This window comes from Acanthochromis polyacanthus, chromosome 18 (genome assembly GCF_021347895.1).
Source record: "Acanthochromis polyacanthus isolate Apoly-LR-REF ecotype Palm Island chromosome 18, KAUST_Apoly_ChrSc, whole genome shotgun sequence".
NCBI classification, from domain to species: Eukaryota; Metazoa; Chordata; class Actinopteri; family Pomacentridae; genus Acanthochromis; species Acanthochromis polyacanthus.
The window spans coordinates 23,053,255-23,076,168 of NC_067130.1; the positions used below are offsets into that span (position 1 = coordinate 23,053,255).

At 40.8% G+C, this 22,914-nt stretch overlaps 1 protein-coding gene across 1 annotated transcript in view; it reads left to right on the forward strand.

The window, feature by feature from the left end:
• scai (suppressor of cancer cell invasion) overlaps positions 1-22,914 on the forward strand; it is a 72,157-nt gene continuing 49,243 nt past the window's right edge. Inside the window, 2 exon segments of the mRNA XM_051938957.1 lie at positions 1-359; positions 2,650-2,774. Of these exon segments, the coding sequence (XP_051794917.1) occupies positions 2,668-2,774 (107 nt within the window). The 5' untranslated portion in view covers positions 1-359; positions 2,650-2,667.

Consider the following 22,914-nt stretch of genomic DNA (forward strand, 5'->3'; position numbering starts at 1 on the left):
GCAGCTAGCCTGTAGTAGTGGAGCCACTGATAGACCAGTGAGTGGATCAAAGCCAGCGGCTGTGTGTTCTCTCAGAGACGGTCGTCCCCACACTGTTCTCTCCTGGCTCCCAAAAGCTCCCTGCTGTCTGCTCTCGGTCTGTCACTGGACAACAGCCTTCCACTCGGAGCATCCATCCAGGTTCTGACAGACGACAGTCCCGTCCACGCAGGTTTCGTTAGACGGCGGTCCGGCGGCACTTCCACATACTGAGATGCCAAAAAAGTCGCACTTGACCGACAGAGCTCGTCGTGGCTTTTGCACTCATTTTTGAGAAGCATCTCTGTGGTCCTGTTCATCACCGTTAGCCGGCTGCCGAGGTAAGAACGAGCGAGACGCAATGAAAGTCGCTGCAGCCTCGGTGAGCCTCCACTAGCTGATACACTGGATGCCGGTGGTTATCTTTGTTATCCACATATTAGCATTCACCAGTTTGTTTTGTTCACGGGCTGCTGTCTTCACTTTAATGGGGACGATAGAAGGCTGAGGGTGATACACTGAAATTAGCATTGTTGCAGCTTACGGCCGATTTAAGCTTGGTTACATAAATTCATATTAGTTTACATTACAGTTGACTTAGCTAACCACCGATATTAATAATAGCTCATAACTGAGAAACACCAGCGACTTTTCACTATGTCGTCGCATTTTTATGTGTATTTGTATTGACATGCTTCTCATAAAGCCTCCTTCATTCAGCGGTCTTGGATTTTTTCTGTCTTGTCACTCACGATAGGTGTTTTCCTCCTATCATTGCGTCCACAAGTGTATGGTCATGTTAAAAGAAATCTTTGTCTACAACGGAATGACAGATACTCCATTCTATAGAAATCAGGTCTGCATATTTTGTTAGTTTAGACACTGACATGAACACACGCCGGAGTCTTTGTTGATAATTACCTGGTAGGTGAGCTAGAGTCTGACAGGCTGTGCATGGACTACAGCAGACTGGCAACACGAAATCGTCTCTCTGTCCTACAGAACTGTGTAAATGTTTTAAGCATTAAAAATAAAACGAGGAAGTTGTGTCACAAATATCGATCCATCCATTATCTATACGCCGCTTAATCCTCATTAGGGTCGTGGGGGTCTGGATTCTATCCCAGCTGACTTAGGGTGAAGGCAGGGGACACCCTGGAGAGGTCACCAGTCTATCACAGGGCCACACAGAGACAATCACACTCACATTCACACTTTCGGACAACACACAACCACCAATTAACCTCAGCGTGTTTTTGGCCTGTGGGAAGAACCCAGAATACCTGGCGAAAACCTACGCATGGAGTTTGCATGACAAGCCTGTCAAGACAGGGATTCGAACCAAGGATCTTCTAGCTGTAAGGTGAAAATGTAAACCACCAAGTCATTGTACTACCCCTGTGTCACAAATACCTTTTCCTAAACTTCATGCAAAAAGCATAGCATATAATATATGGTACCAGTTCTCACTGGTACAGTTGGAACAGTTTTTAATGGACTTACTAGGTAGGTTGTCCAAGGCTTCCTGGAGAACTTGCCACAGTTCTTCTGAGGATTTAGACTGTCTCAGTGTCCTATCCCTCTTCATTTATTCCCAGATAAGCTCCTTGATGTTGAGATCAGGCTCTATGGGGGACACACCATCTGTTGCAGGACTCCTTGGCCTTCTTGTGACTGCAGAGAAGGGCTGCAACTAATCAGTTCATCTTCCAGTTGTTTTCTCAGTCATTTGTTAGATATCTCACACAAAAACGTTAAACACAGTTCTCTACAGTCCAAATTGGAACTTTCAAAAGTCCTATTTTCTCCAACAGTGCAAAACCTTAAGATATCCAGCTAAGAGTACTACAAAAATAAAAAATAGCAAATTCACACAGGAGGTTGGAACCATGGAAAGTTTAGGTATTTCTGCTTTTAGAAATGTATTTATCAAAATAGATGCAGATTAATCAATGAACTGACTAATAATGACAGCTCTACTGATAATTCCTCCTGATGACTTGCCTCTCTGATGGGTTTATTTGATGCATAAGAATCAAAATGTCTAAAACATCTTAAACCGTTGCACACTTCCTGTATATAGGTGCACACACTTTCACCCTGTCTCATAGGGCTAGTAGCTACGGCGCTTTAGTCAGACATTTCCATAGCAGAAGACATTTATTATTGAATGTAAATGATTTTAACAAGCCACAGCATTAGCTGAACACTGTGACCTGACTGTGTGCTGCCTTGACCTGATTGCACATCCGTCTTAGCAAACTGGAAGTTGCAGCCACAGTGAGAATGAAATCTGGGACAGCCCAGGTCAACCTAAAAAAGGTGACCATGTGACGCACTTCCTCCATAGTCTATTATTTCTGTTCATAATGAAGTAGGGCACCTGTGAGACACTTGGATATCTTCAACCAGCAATCTGTATAGTAAAAAGAATATGAATGTGAACATATTGAATATTAGATGATTGCAACTGCATGTCTCTTGTTAGACATATTAGCACATCACAGGTTTACATTGGTACAAGTGGCACTTTGGTTTGATTGCCACAGTTTCCAGTATTTAGTTGCAGAGCTTTCCTGTATTTTTAATACAGTACATCTCAACAGTCTTTTACTTTTTATTTCTAATCAGGTGTGAAAAGTCAGTGTCATGACTGGAGCTGAGACCGAAGATGATATTCCATTAGGCGAAAGGAAGACTGTCACTGATTTCTGCTATCTCCTGGATAAATCCAAACAACTCTTCAATGGGCTACGGTAAATTTTAACTCACTCTGTTGTCTTCCATCTGGTACACACGTGGACAAAATTGTTGGTACCCCTCAGTTAAAGAAGGAAAAACCCACAATTCTCACTGAAATCACTTGAAACTCACAAAAGTAACAATAAATAAAAATTTATTGAAAATTAAATAATCAAAATCAGCCATCACTTTTGAATTGTTGATTAACATAATTATTTAAAAAAACAAACTAATGAAATAGGGCTGGACAAAAATGATGGTACCCATAACTTAATATTTTGTTGCACAACCTTTTGAGGCAATCACTGCAATTAAACGATTTCTGTATTTGTCAATGAGCGTTCTGCAGCTGTCAACAGGTATTTTGGCCCACTCCTCATGAGCAAACAGCTCCAGTTGTCTCAGGTTTGATGGGTGTCTTCTCCAAATGGCATGTTTCAGCTCCTTCCACATATGTTCAATGGGATTCAGATCTGGGCTCATAGAAGGTCACTTTAGAATAGTCCAACGCTTTTCTCTCAGCCATTCTTGGGTGTTTTTGGCTGTGTGTTTTGGATCGTTGTCCTGTTGGAAGACCCATGACCTGCGACTGAGACCAAGCTTTCTGACACTTGGCAGCACATTTCTCTCCAGAATGCCTTGATAGTCTTCAGATTTCATCGTACCTTGCACACTTTCAAGACACCCTGTGCCAGATGCAGCAAAGCAGCCCCAAAACATTACTGAGCCTCCTCCATGTTTCACCGTAGGGACAGTGTTCTTTTCTTCGTATGCTTGGTTTTTGAGTCTATGAACATAGAGTTGATGTGCCTTACCAAAAAGCTCCAGTTTGGTCTCATCTGTCCAAAGGACATTCTCCCAGAAGCTTTGTGGCTTGTCAACATGCATTTTTGCAAATTCCAGTCTCGCTTTTTTATGAGTTTTTTTCAGCAGTGGTGTCCTCCTTGGTCGTCTCCCATGAAGTCCACTTTGGCTCAAACAACGACGAATGGTGCGATCTGACACTGATGTACCTTGGCCTTGGAGTTCACCTTTAATTTCTTTGGAGGTTGCTCTGGGCTCTTTGGATACAATTCCAACGATCCGTCTCTTCAATTTGTCATCAATTTTCCTCTTGCGGCCACTTCCAGGGAGGTTGGCTACTGTCCCGTGGGTCTTGAACTTCTGAATAATATGAGCCACTGTTGTCTCAAGCTGTTTAGAGATGGTCTTATAGCCTTTACCTTTAAGATGTTTGTCTATAATTTTTTTTCGGATGTCCTGGGACAATTCTCTCCTTCGCTTTCTGTTGTCCATGTTCAGTGTGGTACACACCTTTTCACCAAACAGCAGGGTGACTACTTGTCTCCCTTTAAATAGGCAGACTGACTGATTATGAGTTTGGAAACACCTGTGATGTCAATTAAATGACACACCTGAGTTAATCATGTCACTCTGGTCAAATAGTTTTCAATCTTTTATAGAGGTACCATCATTTTTGTCCAGGCCTGTTTCATTAGTTTGTTTTTTTAAATAATTATGTTAATCAACAATTCAAAAGTAATGGCTGTTTTTGATTATTTAATTTTCAATAAATTTTTATTTATTGTTACTTTTGTGAGTTTCAAGTGATTTCAGTGAGAATTGTGGGTTTTTCCTTCTTTAACTGAGGGGTACCAACAATTTTGTCCACGTGTGTACATTTTGTGACGCATTTGGTTTATTGGTTGTGTGTGGGGAAACATACTATGAAAAGGAGTGGAACAAGCCTGAGGTGTGTTTGCATTGGACATTTCTGCAACATTCAGTACCAGTGCAGGAACAGTGGAGTTCAGGGTGGTAGGTGGGTATGTAGTGCATCTTGACATGCATTACTGGAGATCGTGTCCTGTACTGGAGTCTGACCAAATGACCAATAATCTGCTTTTAGCAAAAAAAAAAAAAAAATACAGTTAAGTTTTTTGATGGCATCCCTTACATGTTTTTAGTAAAAAAAAAAAAAAACTTTGTTAAAAATGAATATTTGAGACAAACTACTAGTACAATATTGTCAGTGAACAACGTGGGTTTCCAGTGCTCCAGCTGTAACTGACTAGCAAGTAGCACAAATAGCTTTATGTCTAACTAATTAATCTTCAGATACAGACAAAGGAGAAATTAGTATAGCTTTTGTTTATTTACTGGCTATAACTCCCTTAGGGACTGCTTCACAAACACAGTCAAGCTTGTCAGCATGCTGTAGCCAAGACTATTCAACTTGCTGTTAAGTGCATGTGTGAACTAGCCTAGCCATGCTACACCCATGTTTCTGACGGCACAAGGGTCTAGGGAAGCTCGACAGGGAGGGAGGCGGGCTAAAAGGTTGTCTATCAAATCCCTCTGCAGCAATTGGGTAGGTATATAACCAATCAACGCAACGAATAGGCTGACGTATTCCGAGAGCACCGGCGGATTGTGGCTAAGTCCCATTAGCTTCCCAACCAGCGGAGCCAACTGGTATATTAAGGATTTGCCATATCCCGTCGGCATAAGTCCAAATACGTCTTTCTTCTCAATGAAACACTTAAGTGCCGTCCTTTGTTTATCTTTCAAGTTGAATTTTAGCTTCAAATCTTTAAGGGCTGTGGCCAAAGCCGAGTTGAAAGATAACCGTTTATTGTACGCCGGTTGTTTCTGTCAGAATCGTCACGCCTCTGTCGTCACTTCGTTACGCCCGCCTTCTGACTCTACACTTCACGGTGATTGGTCCGGCCAGTTTTAGGAGAATCCAGCCTCGAGCCTTATGGAGGCTAACTAGACCCTCCCTGGCAGAGAATTAAATTCGTTGCCGTGGGTTGTCTAGCGCGGCTAGGCTATGTGTGAACTGCTTTCATACAGTTATGTTATTCAAGTTATACAAACTTAGAAATGAGGTGACATGGTTCATTATCATTAATGCATTACATGTGAAAATGAGACAGATCCACAAACCTTAACTGTGACCTCAACCCTGGCAAAAATATGAGGATGTTCATTCAGTTGTTTAATTATGTAGAAAAAGCAAATCACAGACATGCCATAAAACTATTTTTGATCAAAAAGTCAACACTTTGGCCTTAACAAACATTGAAAAAATGAAAGAAAGAAAATTGTTGTAGTCAGTCACAATTTTTTTTAAGCTCACACAGAGGAAAAAATATGGATTCACTCAATTCCAAGGAAAATATTATGGGATCACGCTGTAATTTGCAGTTCTAAAACAAACACCTGCAACAGATTAAATCTGCTAATCCGTCCGTAATTAAAAAAGAAAGCTCACACCTTGGGGAGCTGTTGCACCAAGCGGATTGACATAAACCATGGCTCCAACACCAGAGATGCCCGTTGAAACAAAGGGGAAGATTATAAAACTTGTTCAAGAAGGTAAATCATCATGGAATGTTGCAAAAGGTATTGATTGTTCATAGTCAGCTGTGTCTAAAAACTGGACTAATTACAAACACCAGTATGCTACTGGTAGACCAAGGAACACATCAAAGTGTCAAGATAGAAAACTTTAAGCCTTATGTCTTGAAAGCAGAAAATGAACAACAAAACAAATGAGGAACAAATGGACGGAAACTGGCGTCAATGTCTGTGACTGAACTGTAAGAAATTGCTTTAAGGAAAAGGGATTTACATACAGAAAAGCCAAACAAAAGCCATCGTTAACACCTAAACAGAACAAACAAAATTACAGTGGGCTAAAGAAAAGCTGTCATGGACTGTGGATGACTTTATGAAATGATATTCAACGATGAATCGTAAATCTGCATTGGGCAAGGTGATGATACTGGAACTTTTGTTTGGTGCCATTCCAGTGAAATTTCTAAAGACAACTGCCTGCAGAAAGCGTCCAAATTTCCACAGTCATTGATGATATTGGGGCTTCATGTCGGGTAAAGGCACGGGGCAGATGGCAGTCATTATGTCTTCAATAAATGCACAAGTTTACATTGACATTTTGGACATTTCTCCTATTCTATATCAGTTGAAAGATGTTTGGTGATGATGACACAATTTTTGAAGATGATAATGCTTCTTGTAATTGGGCAAAAGACATGAAAATTTTCCTTCAAAATATGTGGGATTTCAATTCAGCTGAAAATCTATGGTGGAAATTGAAGAAAATGGTCCATAACAAGGCTCCAACTTGCAAAGCTGATCTGGTAACAGCAATAAGAGAAAGTTGGAGCTGATGAAGAATTCTTTTTTTAAATAGCTAAGTCCATGCCTCAGAGAATTCAAGCTGTTATGGTGATGTAACAAAGCACTAATAGTGTTGTGTTTTGATCATGATTCCATAATATTTTCTTCAGAATTGAGTGAGTCCATATTTTTTTCTTCTGCTTGATCTAACAAAAGCAATTGTGACTGACTACAACAATTTTCTTTCTTTTTCAAATGTTACTTAAAGCCAAAATGTTGGACTTGTGTTGAACTTAAAAAGCACTCAGAGAACGCAGTCCTCCACCAACGCTGTTCATTCCCCATATGACATTGTCAGAAATGGAGCATTTTATTTATTTATTTTTTTAGAAATCCAGCATTTGTGATTAGTTATTGATGATCAAAATTCACAGCAACATAGAATGTGGCCATTTATTGGCTATGTGTGAGAAAACATGTTATGAAAAGGAGTGGAATGAGTCTGAAGTGTGTTTGCGTTGGACAGTTCTTCAACATTCAGTACCAGTGCAGGAACAATGGAGTTCAGGGTGGTAGGTGGGTATGTAGTGCATCTTGACATGCATTACTGGAGGTTGTGTCCTGTCCTGGTCTGTGCTGTACTGAAATCTGACCAAATGGCTAACAAAATGCTTTTAGCCAAAAAATTACAGTTAAGATTTTTCCATCTATTTATCCATTTTTGAGTAATATTGCTAACAGACAAACAGACAGACAAACCAGCGCCAATCATCACTAAACTCCATCGCGTTTTTTGGTGGAGTAATAACAGTAGTTTTGTGGCATGTCTGTTATTTGCTTTTTTCTACGAAATCAAACAACTGAATGAACATCCTCACAGAGTAGCAATTCCATAACTGTTGCCAGGGGTTGTACTCTGCAGTGGTCAGAGCTGTATTGCTTTCTGTGTTTGCATCTTGTTAGCAGTTGAGATGCTTTGTTCTCTGGTGGACATGCTACAAAGTAGCAATCCTGGTAGTAACCTTTATTTTATTTTAATTTCTTTGTTTGCCATAGATAGAATTTTTTTGCAATTACTTTCAACTGGTGAATAAAAACAACACGTTGATGGTCAGTCTGTCTGATAGGCCTGATCAGTCGGTCACTGACGATACTGAGTAGATTCAGTATTCACTATGGAGTGACACACAATTTTCGAATTACTATAGTTTCTTTATCATAGTCATAGTAAAATTAATTAATTCATTCATGGTGTGCTTTTCGTACTTGGTGAGGTTTACAGATTTTAAATTTCTGGGAAAAAAATAGCCCTGGGATTGCATATATATATGTTACAGGTGAAATTAGAATGCAGGCAGATTTTAAATCCACCTATGCAGAATTAGAATTTTGATTTCACCTAGGCTAGATTGAAATTTGAAGGGTTTTGAATATGATATGCTCTGTTAATGTAATTATTTGTTTTCCCTAAAATTATGTACCTTGAAATTTGGTTTTAGATACAAGGTAAATAATTACTTTAGAAGTAATGTCAACTTTTGTCCTCAACACTTGGCAAAACAAACAAGGAAAAAATGATGTTGTCAAAGTAGTTTCTGTTTTTTTTTTTTCATATACTGTATACCAAAATCCTGTTAGGGTTAGGGTTATTCTTTCTAATATGCAGGCAATTAATATATCAAGATGGAAATCTGTACAACAACCATGGTAGGATTTTGATTTCACCTAGGCAAAATCAAAATTCTAATTCTGCCTAGGCGGATTCTAAATCTGCCTGGAGATATATATATATATATATATATATATATATATATATATATATACACACACACGTGGACAAAATTGTTGGTACCCCTCAGTTAAAGAAGGAAAAACCCACAATTCTCACTGAAATCACTTGAAACTCACAAAAGTAACAATAAATAAAAATTTATTGAAAATTAAATAATCAAAAACAGCCATTACTTTTGAATTGTTGATTAACATAATTATTTAAAAAAACAAACTAATGAAACAGGCCTGGACAAAAATGATGGTACCTCTATAAAAGATTGAAAACTATTTGACCAGAGTGACATGATTAACTCAGGTGTGTCATTTAATTGACATCACAGGTGTTTCCAAACTCATAATCAGTCAGTCTGCCTATTTAAAGGGAGACAAGTAGTCACCCTGCTGTTTGGTGAAAAGGTGTGTACCACACTGAACATGGACAACAGAAAGCGAAGGAGAGAATTGTCCCAGGACATCCGAAAAAAAATTATAGACAAACATCTTAAAGGTAAAGGCTATAAGACCATCTCTAAACAGCTTGAAGTTCCTGTGACAACAGTGGCTCATATTATTCAGAAGTTCAAGACCCACGTGACAGTAGCCAACCTCCCTGGACGTGGCCGCAAGAGGAAAATTGATGACAAATTGAAGAGACGGATCGTTGGAATTGTATCCAAAGAGCCCAGAGCAACCTCCAAAGAAATTAAAGGTGAACTCCAAGGCCAAGGTACATCAGTGTCAGATCGCACCATTCGTCATTGTTTGAGCCAAAGTGGACTTCATGGGAGACGACCAAGGAGGACACCACTGCTGAAAAAAACTCATAAAAAAGCGAGACTGGAATTTGCAAAAATGCATGTTGACAAGCCACAAAGCTTCTGGGAGAATGTCCTTTGGACAGATGAGACCAAACTGGAGCTTTTTGGTAAGGCACATCAACTCTATGTTCATAGACTCAAAAACCAAGCATACGAAGAAAAGAACACTGTCCCTACGGTGAAACATGGAGGAGGCTCAGTAATGTTTTGGGGCTGCTTTGCTGCATCTGGCACAGGGTGTCTTGAAAGTGTGCAAGGTACGATGAAATCTGAAGACTATCAAGGCATTCTGGAGAGAAATGTGCTGCCAAGTGTCAGAAAGCTTGGTCTCAGTCGCAGGTCATGGGTCTTCCAACAGGACAACGATCCAAAACACACAGCCAAAAACACCCAAGAATGGCTGAGAGAAAAGCGTTGGACTATTCTAAAGTGGCCTTCTATGAGCCCAGATCTGAATCCCATTGAACATATGTGGAAGGAGCTGAAACATACCATTTGGAGAAGACACCCATCAAACCTGAGACAACTGGAGCTGTTTGCTCATGAGGAGTGGGCCAAAATACCTGTTGACAGCTGCAGAACGCTCATTGACAAATACAGAAATCGTTTAATTGCAGTGATTGCCTCAAAAGGTTGTGCAACAAAATATTAAGTTATGGGTACCATCATTTTTGTCCAGCCCTATTTCATTAGTTTGTTTTTTTAAATAATTATGTTAATCAACAATTCAAAAGTGATGGCTGATTTTGATTATTTAATTTTCAATAAATTTTTATTTATTGTTACTTTTGTGAGTTTCAAGTGATTTCAGTGAGAATTGTGGGTTTTTCCTTCTTTAACTGAGGGGTACCAACAATTTTGTCCACATGTGTATATGTGTGTGTGTGTGTGTGTGTGTGTGTGTGTGTATGGACACACACATATACGTTCACATATCTGTTTATTTGCCTCAGCAGCCAGGCTAGAGCATGACAATCTGATTGATGGATCTGGCAGCTGCGGTATAAAAGGTTGACTGCAGGCCCAACTCAGGGTTTGAGAACATCTGAAAACTTTTCAACATGTTTTCTTCCACACATTTTTAAAAATGTATGTTTGTATGTAAACACTCACAAAGATGCTAGAAAAGACAATTGACCAAACAGAGGGCAGGAAAGGACAATTTTAGTAAAGATTAAAAAAAGTCTTAGGTCTCCATGAAGAAACACTAAATGTAGAAAAGATGATTTTTAAGTGGTGTCACTGTAACTTTTATTGAATTATCAATAATTTAAGAAACCTAGTAATAGATTTTAAAAAAACATATTTACCCCAACTCATTTTATTTAAAAACAATTCCTGAAGACAAATATCAACAAAACCATCTTCAGTGGATTTAGTGGACATTCAACAACATTCTTGGTTACAATAGCAGCAGTTATGTAAGATGGGCAACTTGTCTGCATCAATGACATGAAATTGACTCATATGGCTATTTTTTCTGCTTTCTTGATTTGGAAATTGAAACCTTTTTTCATGCGATTATATAATAGAAGCAATTATCAGCTGAGCATCACTGACCTATTTACACTATATATAGGCTAATTGTGATTAGCTGTATTCTGATTGGTGCTCCAGTAGCACAGTTATGCACTGCCATCTCAAACTTTATTGGCATGACATTTTGAACATTGAATAATAACAGTCTGTCTGTTGGTGGATTCATTCTTTGCTGCATTTCTTGGTTTCCCATTGTGTCCATTATTTTCCTCTTTATTTTAGTATTTTCTATTCTGTCCCCTATTTATATATATTTTCTAAATTATTGATTGCTCTTTCAGGGCTCCAGAGGCAACCATTTCGTTCTCACATACAACCAATAATCTGTCCATTGTAACTACAGGTAAAAGCCAGAAAATTAGAATATTTTCATAAACTTGATTTATTTCCGTAATTGCGAACAAAAGGTATAACTTTTACATTATATGTAATCATTGCACGCAGACTGATGCACTTCAAATGTTTATTTATTTAATTTTGATGATCATAGGTGGCAACAAATGAAAATCCGACATTCCGTGGGTCAGAAAATTAGAATATTACCTGAGGCCAATACAAAAACAGGATTTGTAGAAATGTTGGCCAACTGAAAAGTATGAACGTGAAAAATATGAGCATGTACAGTACTCAATACTTGGTTGGAGCTCCTTTTGCCTCAATGACTGCATTAATGCGGCGTGGCATGGAGTCGATCAGTTTCTGGCACTGCTCAGGTGTTATGAGAGCCCAGGTTGCTTTGATAGTGGCCTTCAGCTCTTCTGCATTTTTGGGTCTGGCATTCTGCATCTTCCTCTTAACAATACCCCACAGATTTTCGATGGGGCTAAGGTCGGGCGAGTTGGCTGGCCAATTGAGTACAGAAATATCATGGTCCTTAAACCAGGCACTGGTAGATTTGGCACTGTGTGCAGGCGCCAAGTCCTGTTGGAACATAAAATCCCCACCTCCATAAAGCAGGTCAGCAGCAGGAAGCATGAAGTGCTCTAAAACTTGCTGGTAGACGGCTGCGTTGACCTTGGATCTCAGGAAACAGAGTGGACCGACACCAGCAGATGACATGGCACCCCAAACCATCACTGATGGTGGAAACTTCACACTAGACTTCAGGCAACGTGGATCCTGTGCCTCTCCTGTCCTCCTCCAGACTCTGGGACCTCGATTTCCAAAGGCAATGCAAAATTTGCTTTCATCAGAAAACATAACTTTGGACCACTCAGCTGCAGTCCAGCTCTTTTTTTCCTTAGCCCAGGTGAGACGCTTTGCGCGCTGTTTCTTGTTCAAAAGAGGCTTGACACGAGGTATGCGGCAGTTGAAACCCATGTCTTTCATGCGTCTCTTGGTGGTGGATTTTGAAGCACTGACTCCTGCAGCAGTCCAGTCCTTGTGAATCTCCCCCACATTTTTGAATGGGTTTTTTTTCACAATCTTCACCAGGGCGTGGTGATCCCTGTCGCTTGTACACTTTTTCCTACCACAGTTTTTCCTACCCTTTGCCTCTCCATTAATGTGTTTGGACACAGAGCTTTGAGAACAGCCAACCTTTTCAGCAATAACCTTTTGAGTCTTGCCCTCCTTGTGCAATGTGTCAATGGTTGCCTTTTGGACAGCTGTCAAATCTGAAGTCTTCCCCATGTTTGTGTAAGCTTCAGAACTGGACTGAGAGACCATTTAAAGCCCTTTGCAGGTGTTTTGAGTTAATCAGCTGGTTAGTGGGTGGCACCAGGTGTCTTCAAACTTGACCCATTTCACAATATTCTAATTTTCTGACCCACGGAATGTCGGATTTTCATTTGTTGCCACCTATGATCATCAAAATTAAATAAATAAACATTTGAAGTGCATCAGTCTGCGTGCAATGATTACATATAATGTAAAAGTTATACCTTTTGTTCGCAATTACGGAAATAAATCAAGTTTATGAAAATATTCTAATTTTCTGGCTTTTACCTGTATACATTTTCATGAGTCACATTCGCCTCCCTGAAAGTTAGCAGGTCAGTCTGCATGTGGAAGTTCCTGGTAGGCAGGTGAATTAAATCTGATCTTTTTAAACAAATTTTTGGTCAAACCATTCTCAGAGTGTGCAGTAAGTGAGTAGAGACCAGAGGTTTCTCTATGCACAGCTACCTAGTAGTAGTGTTGACACATGTGAGATGTTCAGGGAGCTTTGGTAAATTTTAGCATCTTTGAAAGCATATGAAGCGTTTAGGGAACATTGGCAAATTGTAGCGGGTCCTGAGAGTCTGTATGTAATGCATCAAGAGGGCATTTGTAAATTTCAGCTTCATAAAACAACCTGGCTTATGAACATTGGCTACGTTGTGCCCTTCAGACTTTGAAAGCACATCTGACTTCCTTTTACCACCTGTTGTCAAGATCTTTGGTCATTTTGAGCTGATCTCAAGGTATTGTTCAAAACTAGCATTATCATCTCTTTTAGTATCTTACCCGCTATACTCACTTGAACACACCAAGGCAGTTATCTAGACAGAGATGTGTAAAGAGCACAAACCTAGAAAGTGCTTTTTTTTGTTCATGGTATTTACAACCAAACCAATACTGATGTTAAACAACCCTTTGGCATTGATATTTGGAAGTTTCTAAATAATCCAACAATTATGTATCACCTTAACATAACATGCCAGATAAACAAACAATCCCGACACCAATCATACAGATATGTTTTTGTTTTATAGAATATTCAAGTAATTACACTGCTCAAAAAAAATAAAGGAACACTTTGAAAACACATCATATTTCAATGTGGGGAAAAAACAAACTGGATATTTTCATTGATATGGACTGGATAGTGTGTTTGGAATGAAAAGATGCCACATTGTTTGATGGGAATGAAAATTATCAAACCCCCAGGAGGGCTAAATTCAAGACACCCCAAAATCAAAGTGAAAAACTGATGTGGCAGGCTAGGCCATCTTTCTGAAATTCCTTGGCAGCAACTCAAAATGGTATTCAGTAGTTTGTATGGCCTCCATGTGCTTGTATGCATGACTGACGATGTCGGGACAAGCTCTGAATGAGACGACGGATGGTGTCCTGGGGTATCTCCTGCCAGAGCTGGACCAGGGCATCACTGAGCTCCTGTACAGTCTGAGGAGCAACCTGATGGTGTCAGATGGAACAAACCATAATGTTCCAAAGGTGTTCTATTGGATTCAGGTCAGGCGAGCGTGGGGGCCAGCTAATGGTATCAGTTCCTTCCTCCTCCAGAAACTGCATGAGTTCTCTTACCACATAAGGCCGGGCATTGTCGAATCCAGGACCACTGCACCAATGTCGGGTCTGACAATGGGTCAAAGGATTTCATCCCGATACCTAATGGCAATCAGAGTGCCATTGTCCAGCCTGTAGAGGTCACATGGATATGCCTCCCCACACCATCACTGACCCACCACCAAACCCGTCATGCTGAACAGTGTTACAGGCAGCGTAACATTCTCCACGGCTTCTCCAGACCCTTTCATGCCTGTCACATGCGCTCAGGGTGAACCTGCTCTCATCTGTGAAAAGCACAGGGCACCAGTGGTGGACTTTCAAATTCCTGTGTTCTATGGCAAATGCCAGCCGAGCTCCATGGTGCCAGTCAGCGAGCACAGCGGGCACTAGAGGACGCTGGGCCCTCAGACCACTCTCATTACATCTCTTTCTGATTGTTTGGTCATAGACATTCACACCAGCGGTCTGCTGGAGGTCATTTTGTTGAGATATTGCAGTGCTCATCCTGTTCCTCCTTCCACAAAGGAGCAGATACCTGTCCTGCTGATGGGTTGAGGACCTTCTATGGTCCTGTCCAGCTCTCTTAGACTAACTGCCTGTCTCCTGGAATCTCCTCCATGCTGTTGAGACTGTGCTGGGAGACACAGCAAACCTTCTGGCAATGGCACACACTGATGTGCCATCCTGGAGGAGTTGGACTGCCTGTGGAACCTCTGTAGGGTCCAAGTATCGCCTCATGCTACCAGTAGTGACTCTGACCCTACCCAAATGCAAAGCTATTGGAAAAACAGTCTGAAAACATTAGGAAGGAAAAAAATGTCAGTGGCCTTCACCTGTAAACTCATTCCTGTTTTGGGGGTTGTCTCATTGTTACCCCTCTTGTGCACCTTTTGTTAATTTCATGAACACCAAAGCAGCTGAAACTGACTAAAAACCTCCTCTGTTACTTACTTGACCAGATCAGTATCCCACATGTTTGACTAACGTGATGCAATACTTAGATTAAAAAGTGTTCCTTTAATTTTTTTGAGCAGTGTATAACGTATTCTGGCATACAATACAGGTTTGACAGCTACTCATTCAGGGGGTTTGTTTAGTTTTACTATTTGCTACGTTACAGAATAAAACTGAAAACATCAAAACACTGAAATATCAACATATACAGAATTCTGTAGTAAAAATGTTAAATGAAAATTTGATTTCTCTGGGTCTCTCTTAGCTACACAGTGGCATAGTCGTTAGCACTTTCACTTTGCAGCAAAAAGATTCCCGGTTCAAATCCCAGCCTGGGATCTTTCTGCATGGAGTTTGCATGTTCTCCCTGTGCATGTGTGGGTTTTTTCCGGGCACTCCGGCTTCCTCCCACAGTCCAAAAATATGCTGAGGTTAATTGATTATTCTAAATTGCCCGTAGGTGTGCATGTGAGTGTGATTATCTGTCTGTATATGTAGCCCTGTGACAGACTGGCGACCTGTCCAGGGTGTCACTTGCCTTCGCCCGAGTCAGCTGAGATAGGCTCCAGCACCCCCCGCGACCCTAATGAGGATAAAGCGGTGTATAGAGAATGGATGGATGGATGGATGGGTCTCTCTTAGTGGTGGTTTCTTTACAGCACTTCCGCCATTAAAGTCTGATTCACAGTTTCCTCCCAACAACTGATATTGGGATGTGTCTTCTACTTGAACTCTGCATTGACATGGCCTATAACCTGAGCTGCTCTTAATTAGTGATTTCTTAGACTGCTAACTCTAATGAAGTTCTGCTCTGCAGCAGAGGGAACTCCTGCTCTTTCTTTCCCTGAGCAGTCCTCATGAGAGCCAGTTTCATCACAGAGTTTGATGGTTTTGACACTTGAAGAAACTTTCAGAAAATGTTTTAACCTAACTGAACTTCATGTCTTAAAGTATTAATGGGATGTTTCTTCTCTATACTTAGCTGAGCTATTCTTACCATAACATGAGTCACTACTGTGATTGAATACGTATTTTACATATAACAAAACAGATGGTCTCAGATTAAGCAGGCAAGAAATTCCAACAGTTAACTATTGATCAGGCTGACTTGTTAATTCCAGATCATTCCAGGCATGGATCTGATTAAGAAACTGACAACATTGTGCAGATGTGTCATCAAGGCAGCAAAGTGGCTACTAGGAGGAATTTATAATAGATTTCCATGTCTGCAATTTTGTTATACAGTTAAAAAAAAATAAAAATTAAAGAAAAACTCTTAAGTGAGAAAGTGTGTCCACATTTTTGTCTGGCATGTTTTTAAGCTTGGCTGTTGTGGAATGGTTGGTGTATGGACTAAAGCACTGTGCACTGAAAAAAAAAAAAGATTTGTGACTATATCATGACATAAATGCTTCATGATAGTTTGTTTGAGCTTTGACTGAAGCTCTTTTAGTGATGCCATCTCGTTGTGGCTTCATCTTGAGGTGGACAGTTGCCACCAACTGTTTATCTTGCTGAACAAACTTTTCATGGTTGTGGAACCTTAGTGTATACAAACACACTTTTTTGTGCTTTCTGTACTGTAATGTTTTGGAAATTCAGTTAAATATGCTACTTACATTGGTAGCCGGTCAGTTTCTAAAAAGCTCGTCAGACAATTTTACCAGATGATCCGCGACCCTACTGAGGATAAAGGGGTGTATAGAGAATGGAATGGATCTGCAATAATTTAACATCAGCTGACATATTGGCCTAGCCAGTTTATCAGAGAGCCGCAGCTGAACGCTGACTTCAACAAACTGGGTATCTCACTGACACATCTATGAAAACACTTCTTTGAATAGTGCTGCCAGTTATAAACATATTTTTTGGCTGTAAATCTCTTTAGGTTTGGTGACCCCCTTTAATATTAGCAAGTAATGAATAATGAAAGTTCTAATCTGGGTTGTGTTTACTTCACACCTGTAAATTTCACTTATTTGTGAAATTTTATAGTAGTTTTATTTTTCTGTGTTCAAAAGTAAAGCGAAAGTTTTTTAGTTTGAATAAAGAAATTTCCATGACTTTATTCTGCCTAGTAAAGAATTCATTACAACATGTAGCACATTTTGATCCATTAAAAATGCACAGAATTTAAGCATAATTTAGATACATATAAGTACAAAGTAAAATAATACACACACCTGTTTTTGCCTCTGTTTCGGGCAGTGGTTCTCAATTTCTCCCTCCACGTCTAAAATGAACATTTATTTTATAGTGTCTGCTTTGTTAGAGGTATATTCAGTATAAAATTTGATAACTGAAATGCCAGTTAATCAACCATGTTTTTGCACATTACTGTGATCTACTGGAATTTCAGGTGGAGCCATCTGACGTGCCAAGGTAGCAGCAGGCAGTCAAGGTGGGACTAGAGCACGGAAGAGAGACTTTCCCTCGTATCGTATAACAGCTCTGTGTTCTTTTGTAGAAATAGGGAAAAATAATATCCTTATTTGTTTTTTAAATTACTCATTACTCACTTTCCAGCTTAGGAAATGATTGTAGCCTGGGATTTTTTGAATGCACCTTTAAAAATTGGCCTCTGGAGCACATTTGGATTTAGATTTTGGAAGGCTGTTGTTTTTTTGTTGTTGTTTTTTTTTTACTTTTAAGCCTGAGTCAACTCCTCAGATTGATTCTTGATTACCATTTTAAATGATTCAGCATTTTGGATGTTTTTCTTTTGATATTGTTACAGCGGATACCACAATAAGCTCAGAAAGACTGTAGGATGCAAACAGACAGACTGGCCATCTGGCGTAACAGGAGTTTCCTGCTGAGTTGGTGAACCTGTCATCTGCTAGCGTGCCAAGCCGAATAGTACTGACAGAAAAACACAGGGCTTTGAGCTAGACTGATAGATGGATGCACAAAATGTTTCACAGATTCGATTAGATTGATTAGATTAGACTGGCGATATGTGAATAATGGTGGTCAAAATATCTGCAGAAAAATGAGACAGTTAATTGATTGTTATCATTTTAATAAAAACATTTTTCCAGTACTTGCAGTACCATTGCGGGATTTGCTAGTTCTGATAGTGTAAGTTTTGCTGGTTGAACACACTTATAATTTCGGCAGCATTTGATCATGACAAAGTCTGATACCAACAGGACCACAGTAATCTGCAAATTCTTTAGAATAGTTGGTTCAAACCAAACATGTTACACCTGGTAAGGCTAAAGTAGCAGTAGAGAAGTCATCATCTCTTCATGTTTAAATGTTCCCACCATAATTCCAAACCACAGGACAAAAAGCAACTAATCCTCACAGCCTCACTTTCCAGTGTCACCCAGGAGGACAAGACAGAGCACCTGTGAAAATTACAGAAGCATTACCATTTGTCACAAAAGACATGGCATCCATTCACACAGTGGGAAAGCTTACCTTTTCCAGGATACTAAAAATAATCAACTCCAAACATGAGTAATCCTCCTGCAAATGATTTACACAACAGGCATTTTCCTGTTTTACGTATTGGGTGTTTAGCTGCTTCTCGTGTTTTTCTTCACAATGTCTGCAGTACATAAAAGGCTATTCTTGTGAATGTAGATTTTTGTCATTGCTGTTGTTGTTGGTCGTGCACATATACACTGAGTTACTAGAAAAAAATGTGTATATTTTGAGTTTTTCAAATGATAGTTGTGAATCATGTTATGTCTGAGGGGTTTTAAAGAGGAAATATCTATTGAATCTGTAGATCTTCCATTAGTATAAAAAAACCTAAGGTTAAATTTTTGGGGGGGCTTTATTGCCGAGCTTCATGCACAACACTTGTATGCGGTATCCGCCACAACAAACAGATAATTGTCAGTTATCATTGGCCATGGAATGTCATATCAATGCATCTCTTGATGAGATAGATCCACCCACTCATCCACTGCCCTCATGTTATGTACACCGTCACCTTGATTTGGGTACATTCTGCTTGTAGTGATCTGAGCTGAAAGTGACACACTGAGTATGTGGTGCATTAGTCAGAACTGACGCTGCATTCTCGTCATATTTGCATCACTTGCAGAATGACTTGGTCATAGGCTCAAAGCATCTCTTTTAAAGGACACAAATCAGACTAATGTAAAACTGGGAAACAACACTTGTTGCCTTTTTGTTTGATTCACAATGAGTTCTAGTAATCACAGCTTTTACACCTTTTGCTGAGCATGCATTTGAACTCAGATATTGCTGCAAACTGAACATTGCAATAATAGCCTTAAATGAAGAGTCTTCTCCTGACCATAAAATGTGACTCATACATACATCAAAAGATTTTTTCCATTGGTAGTGTCTACAGATACTGACCCGTACCCGTAGCCTGTGGGCTACGGATACGGCACTTCCCATTTGCCAGACAGATACGGACCCGTACGCGAGTCTCGCGAGTCAAGAAGCTGCTAACCACTGCAAACTGTTGAAAGGTAAGCAAAGGTTAAGGTTAGGGTTAGTGTTAGGGTCAGGTTTAGGGTCCGAACCTGTAGTACCGATGCTACGGTCCATACCGCTAGCGTCTACCGGGAGTCACGTGACCAGATCTCGCATATCTGATTGGCAAATGGCAAGTGCCGTATCCGTAGTCCACAGGCTAATACGTCTGATCACAGACGTATTAAAAATGACTCTCGAGACACAAACATGTTTTGCACACACTGTTGCTCAGTGAAATCTGGCTGGTACAACCGTGTCCGACCAGTAGCGCGAACGCGGAAATGCCCGGCAGCAGCCGACCACGAGAGTTTCGTGTTGCGGTGATGGACTGGCTTGGCTCCGTGCCAGTGGAAACACAAACTGGTTTTTAGCTCCTGGAGCCAGCGGGTGGAAACACAGTATATGGGTGCGATCAATTCTTCATTTTTAATAATCTCAAACATTGAAAAAGTAAATCAAATTTTCAAAATCATCTGGCGGGCCAGATATTATTCCTGACGGGCAAGTTTTGGCCCGCGGGCCGCCAATTGCCAACCACTGGTAGCGCTTTCAGCCACAGCCGTATGTGCTCCTCATCTTTGGGCGGACGATGTAGATTATATGGTGCTAGGCTTGTCACGATACTAGAATTTCAACTTCGATACCGATACCCAGTTCAGTATCGATACTCGATACCATTTCGATACCACACGGAACAAATTAAAGCACAGGCTTTGTACTTTGCTGTAAAAACATTTTTTTTTATTGGGAAAAACTTCTGTATCATTAATACAATATTTTTTAAAGATGTATGAGGTAGTGCAAAACAAAATAGTACGTCAGCATTTAACCTCAATGACACTGACAACCCTGAGTGATCTGTTTGCAGCCCTACACAACCCAAACACCAGCTCTGTAAGTCCCAGGACTCGGTTATAAACTGTAAGGTTACTGCCATGTATGAAGTTGCTGCTCTGCTGGTTCAAAGGTCTGTTGTGCATGAAAAGTGTGGTTTTTCTGAAAGCTGATCCATGATGAGTTGTTTTGTTGCATCGTATAATGTAGGCATTTCAGTGCTCATGAAATGATTACGTGAGGGAAGGTCATACCTAGGATTTAGCTGTTTAAGAAGTTGTTTGAACCCAGATTTCTCTACTGTGTAAATGGGGACCATATCCATGCACAAATACTCTGTCACAGCCCTGTTTATTTTTCTTTGCTTTTCGTGACTTTGGATCATAATGTCTTTGCTGGTCAAACACTGCTGTTAGCGAAGACTGTTGGTGTTTTACTGTCGCTGCAGCCGGTCGACTCTCTCCACTCTCAGCGCCACTCTGGAGCTATAAGAGAAACATCACACTTAGCAGACGCAAATACGTTTGTATCTCGTTAAATTAAAGCAGTCAATTAGGATTACTCGGGCTGCGGGCATGCCTGCTAACATTGGCAAAAAGCCCCATGTAACGTTATGTTTTGGACTAGCGCTAGCTAGCTAGCTTAGTCGGCTAATGCCCTAGCAACGTTACGTTGCCGTTTAGGATGTAAATACAACTCAGTTCAATCATGATCAAACGGGAGCTTACCTCACGAAATTCCTTAAATAGACTGGGATGTCGGTCTTTAAGGTGCTTGGACAAGTTTGACGTGCTGCTACTCTTGGTCGGCACAACTCGGTAGCAGTGTTTGCAGGTTTGTCTACATCCTTTGCCTTTCTGCGTTCATCTGCTTCGTAGGCAAAATACCTCCAAACAGCACTTCTACTCTTTTCCCTGTCGACCAGGACTGGCTGCGGAGGCTCTGCTGCGACACTTGCCATGGTTATATTTCTTCATTCCATCGTGTTTTGCCGGTAGTAGCCAGACATTAACAAGCCTGGACATGCGGTGAGTTCGGAGGGGGGAGGAGGGCGCGTGGACTGTAGCGAGAGGAGCAGACCATAGGAGCAGAGTATCGATAGTATCGATACTACGGCAAGCTAGTATCGTATCTGTTTACAGTGTTTAGGATTGAGTAAGTACTGAAGTATCGATATTTTTGACAAACCTGATGTTCAAAACAGGTTTGTTTCAAAAACTCTCTCCTCTTGGCCCAGTTATTATGGCAGCCTCGACATCTTGATGAAATAAAATCGCTATCTGGTTAGCTTACACCGCTCATTCCTTTTGTTGACAACTGCACTTCCGGTCTGAAGCGGAAATCACAGGACAAAATGCTGTAATATGGCGCCACCCTGGCGAAGCTGCAAAATAAGGTCAATTGCGACAATAAAAAAGAATGAAATTTGAAGGAGCTACGGCTAGGATTTAGGTATGGTGGCCCGCCGCTGCTGAATGAATGTAGAGCAAACACTGGGATCCGAAGATCAACAGGACTCCAAATGAATACACGCAGGCCGGTGAGTGTCGGAGATAGACGGCTGGGACGCATATTTTGACAGACAAAAATTAAGATGTTTTATTTTGATGTTACAAGATCACCATAATCTTCAAATTTAGAATTAAATTTTAAAAACTAAAACTAAAATAAAAGAAATTTTAATTAAATAGCCTTCTGAATATTTATTTTTCAAAGCTACAGGGAGCCACAAGAGAGGGATGAGAGGGATGAGAGGGATGAAAGTGCCGCATGCGGCTCCGGAGCCGCAGGTTGCCGACCCCTGGTCTAGACTGTAAATGTGCTTAATGTACAAAAATGTTGATGCTTTTCCTTGTACATCCCAAATGACCACTGTGAAAAGCCTCCAGACCCAGAGGAACTAAACTGCCATCAACTGTATATCTCCAAATATTTGGCTGTTCTTTAATTTGCGAGGCAGTTTTTAAAAATGTTTTGCTCTTGTCACACTGTGGAAACAACATACTTCAGAATTCAAAAAATTGCCCTGGATCTCGGGCTGCGGCGGGGGCGCCGGCCCATGCCGGGTGGCCGTCTGGGGTGGCTGGTTCCCCTGGCGATGTTGACCCTCTGCCTGGGGGGGCCTCCGGCCCCTGGCGGGGTCGGCGGCCACCGGTCTTGGTCGCCTGGGGCCCGGCCCCGCTGGACGCTGGGGGTCCTGGCCGGGTTCTCCCTCTGCCCCCTTCCGGGCCGATCCGTGGTCGTCCTTGTGGTTTGGTGGCTCGGATCTCAACTCTGGGATTGCTGCTGGCTCGCCTGGGTCTTGTGGGCTCTTGGGCCGCTTCTGGCCTTCACAGAGGTCAGAGGTCATAGTTGCATGATCACAGTCACAATTGCACCGTACTCTGCATGT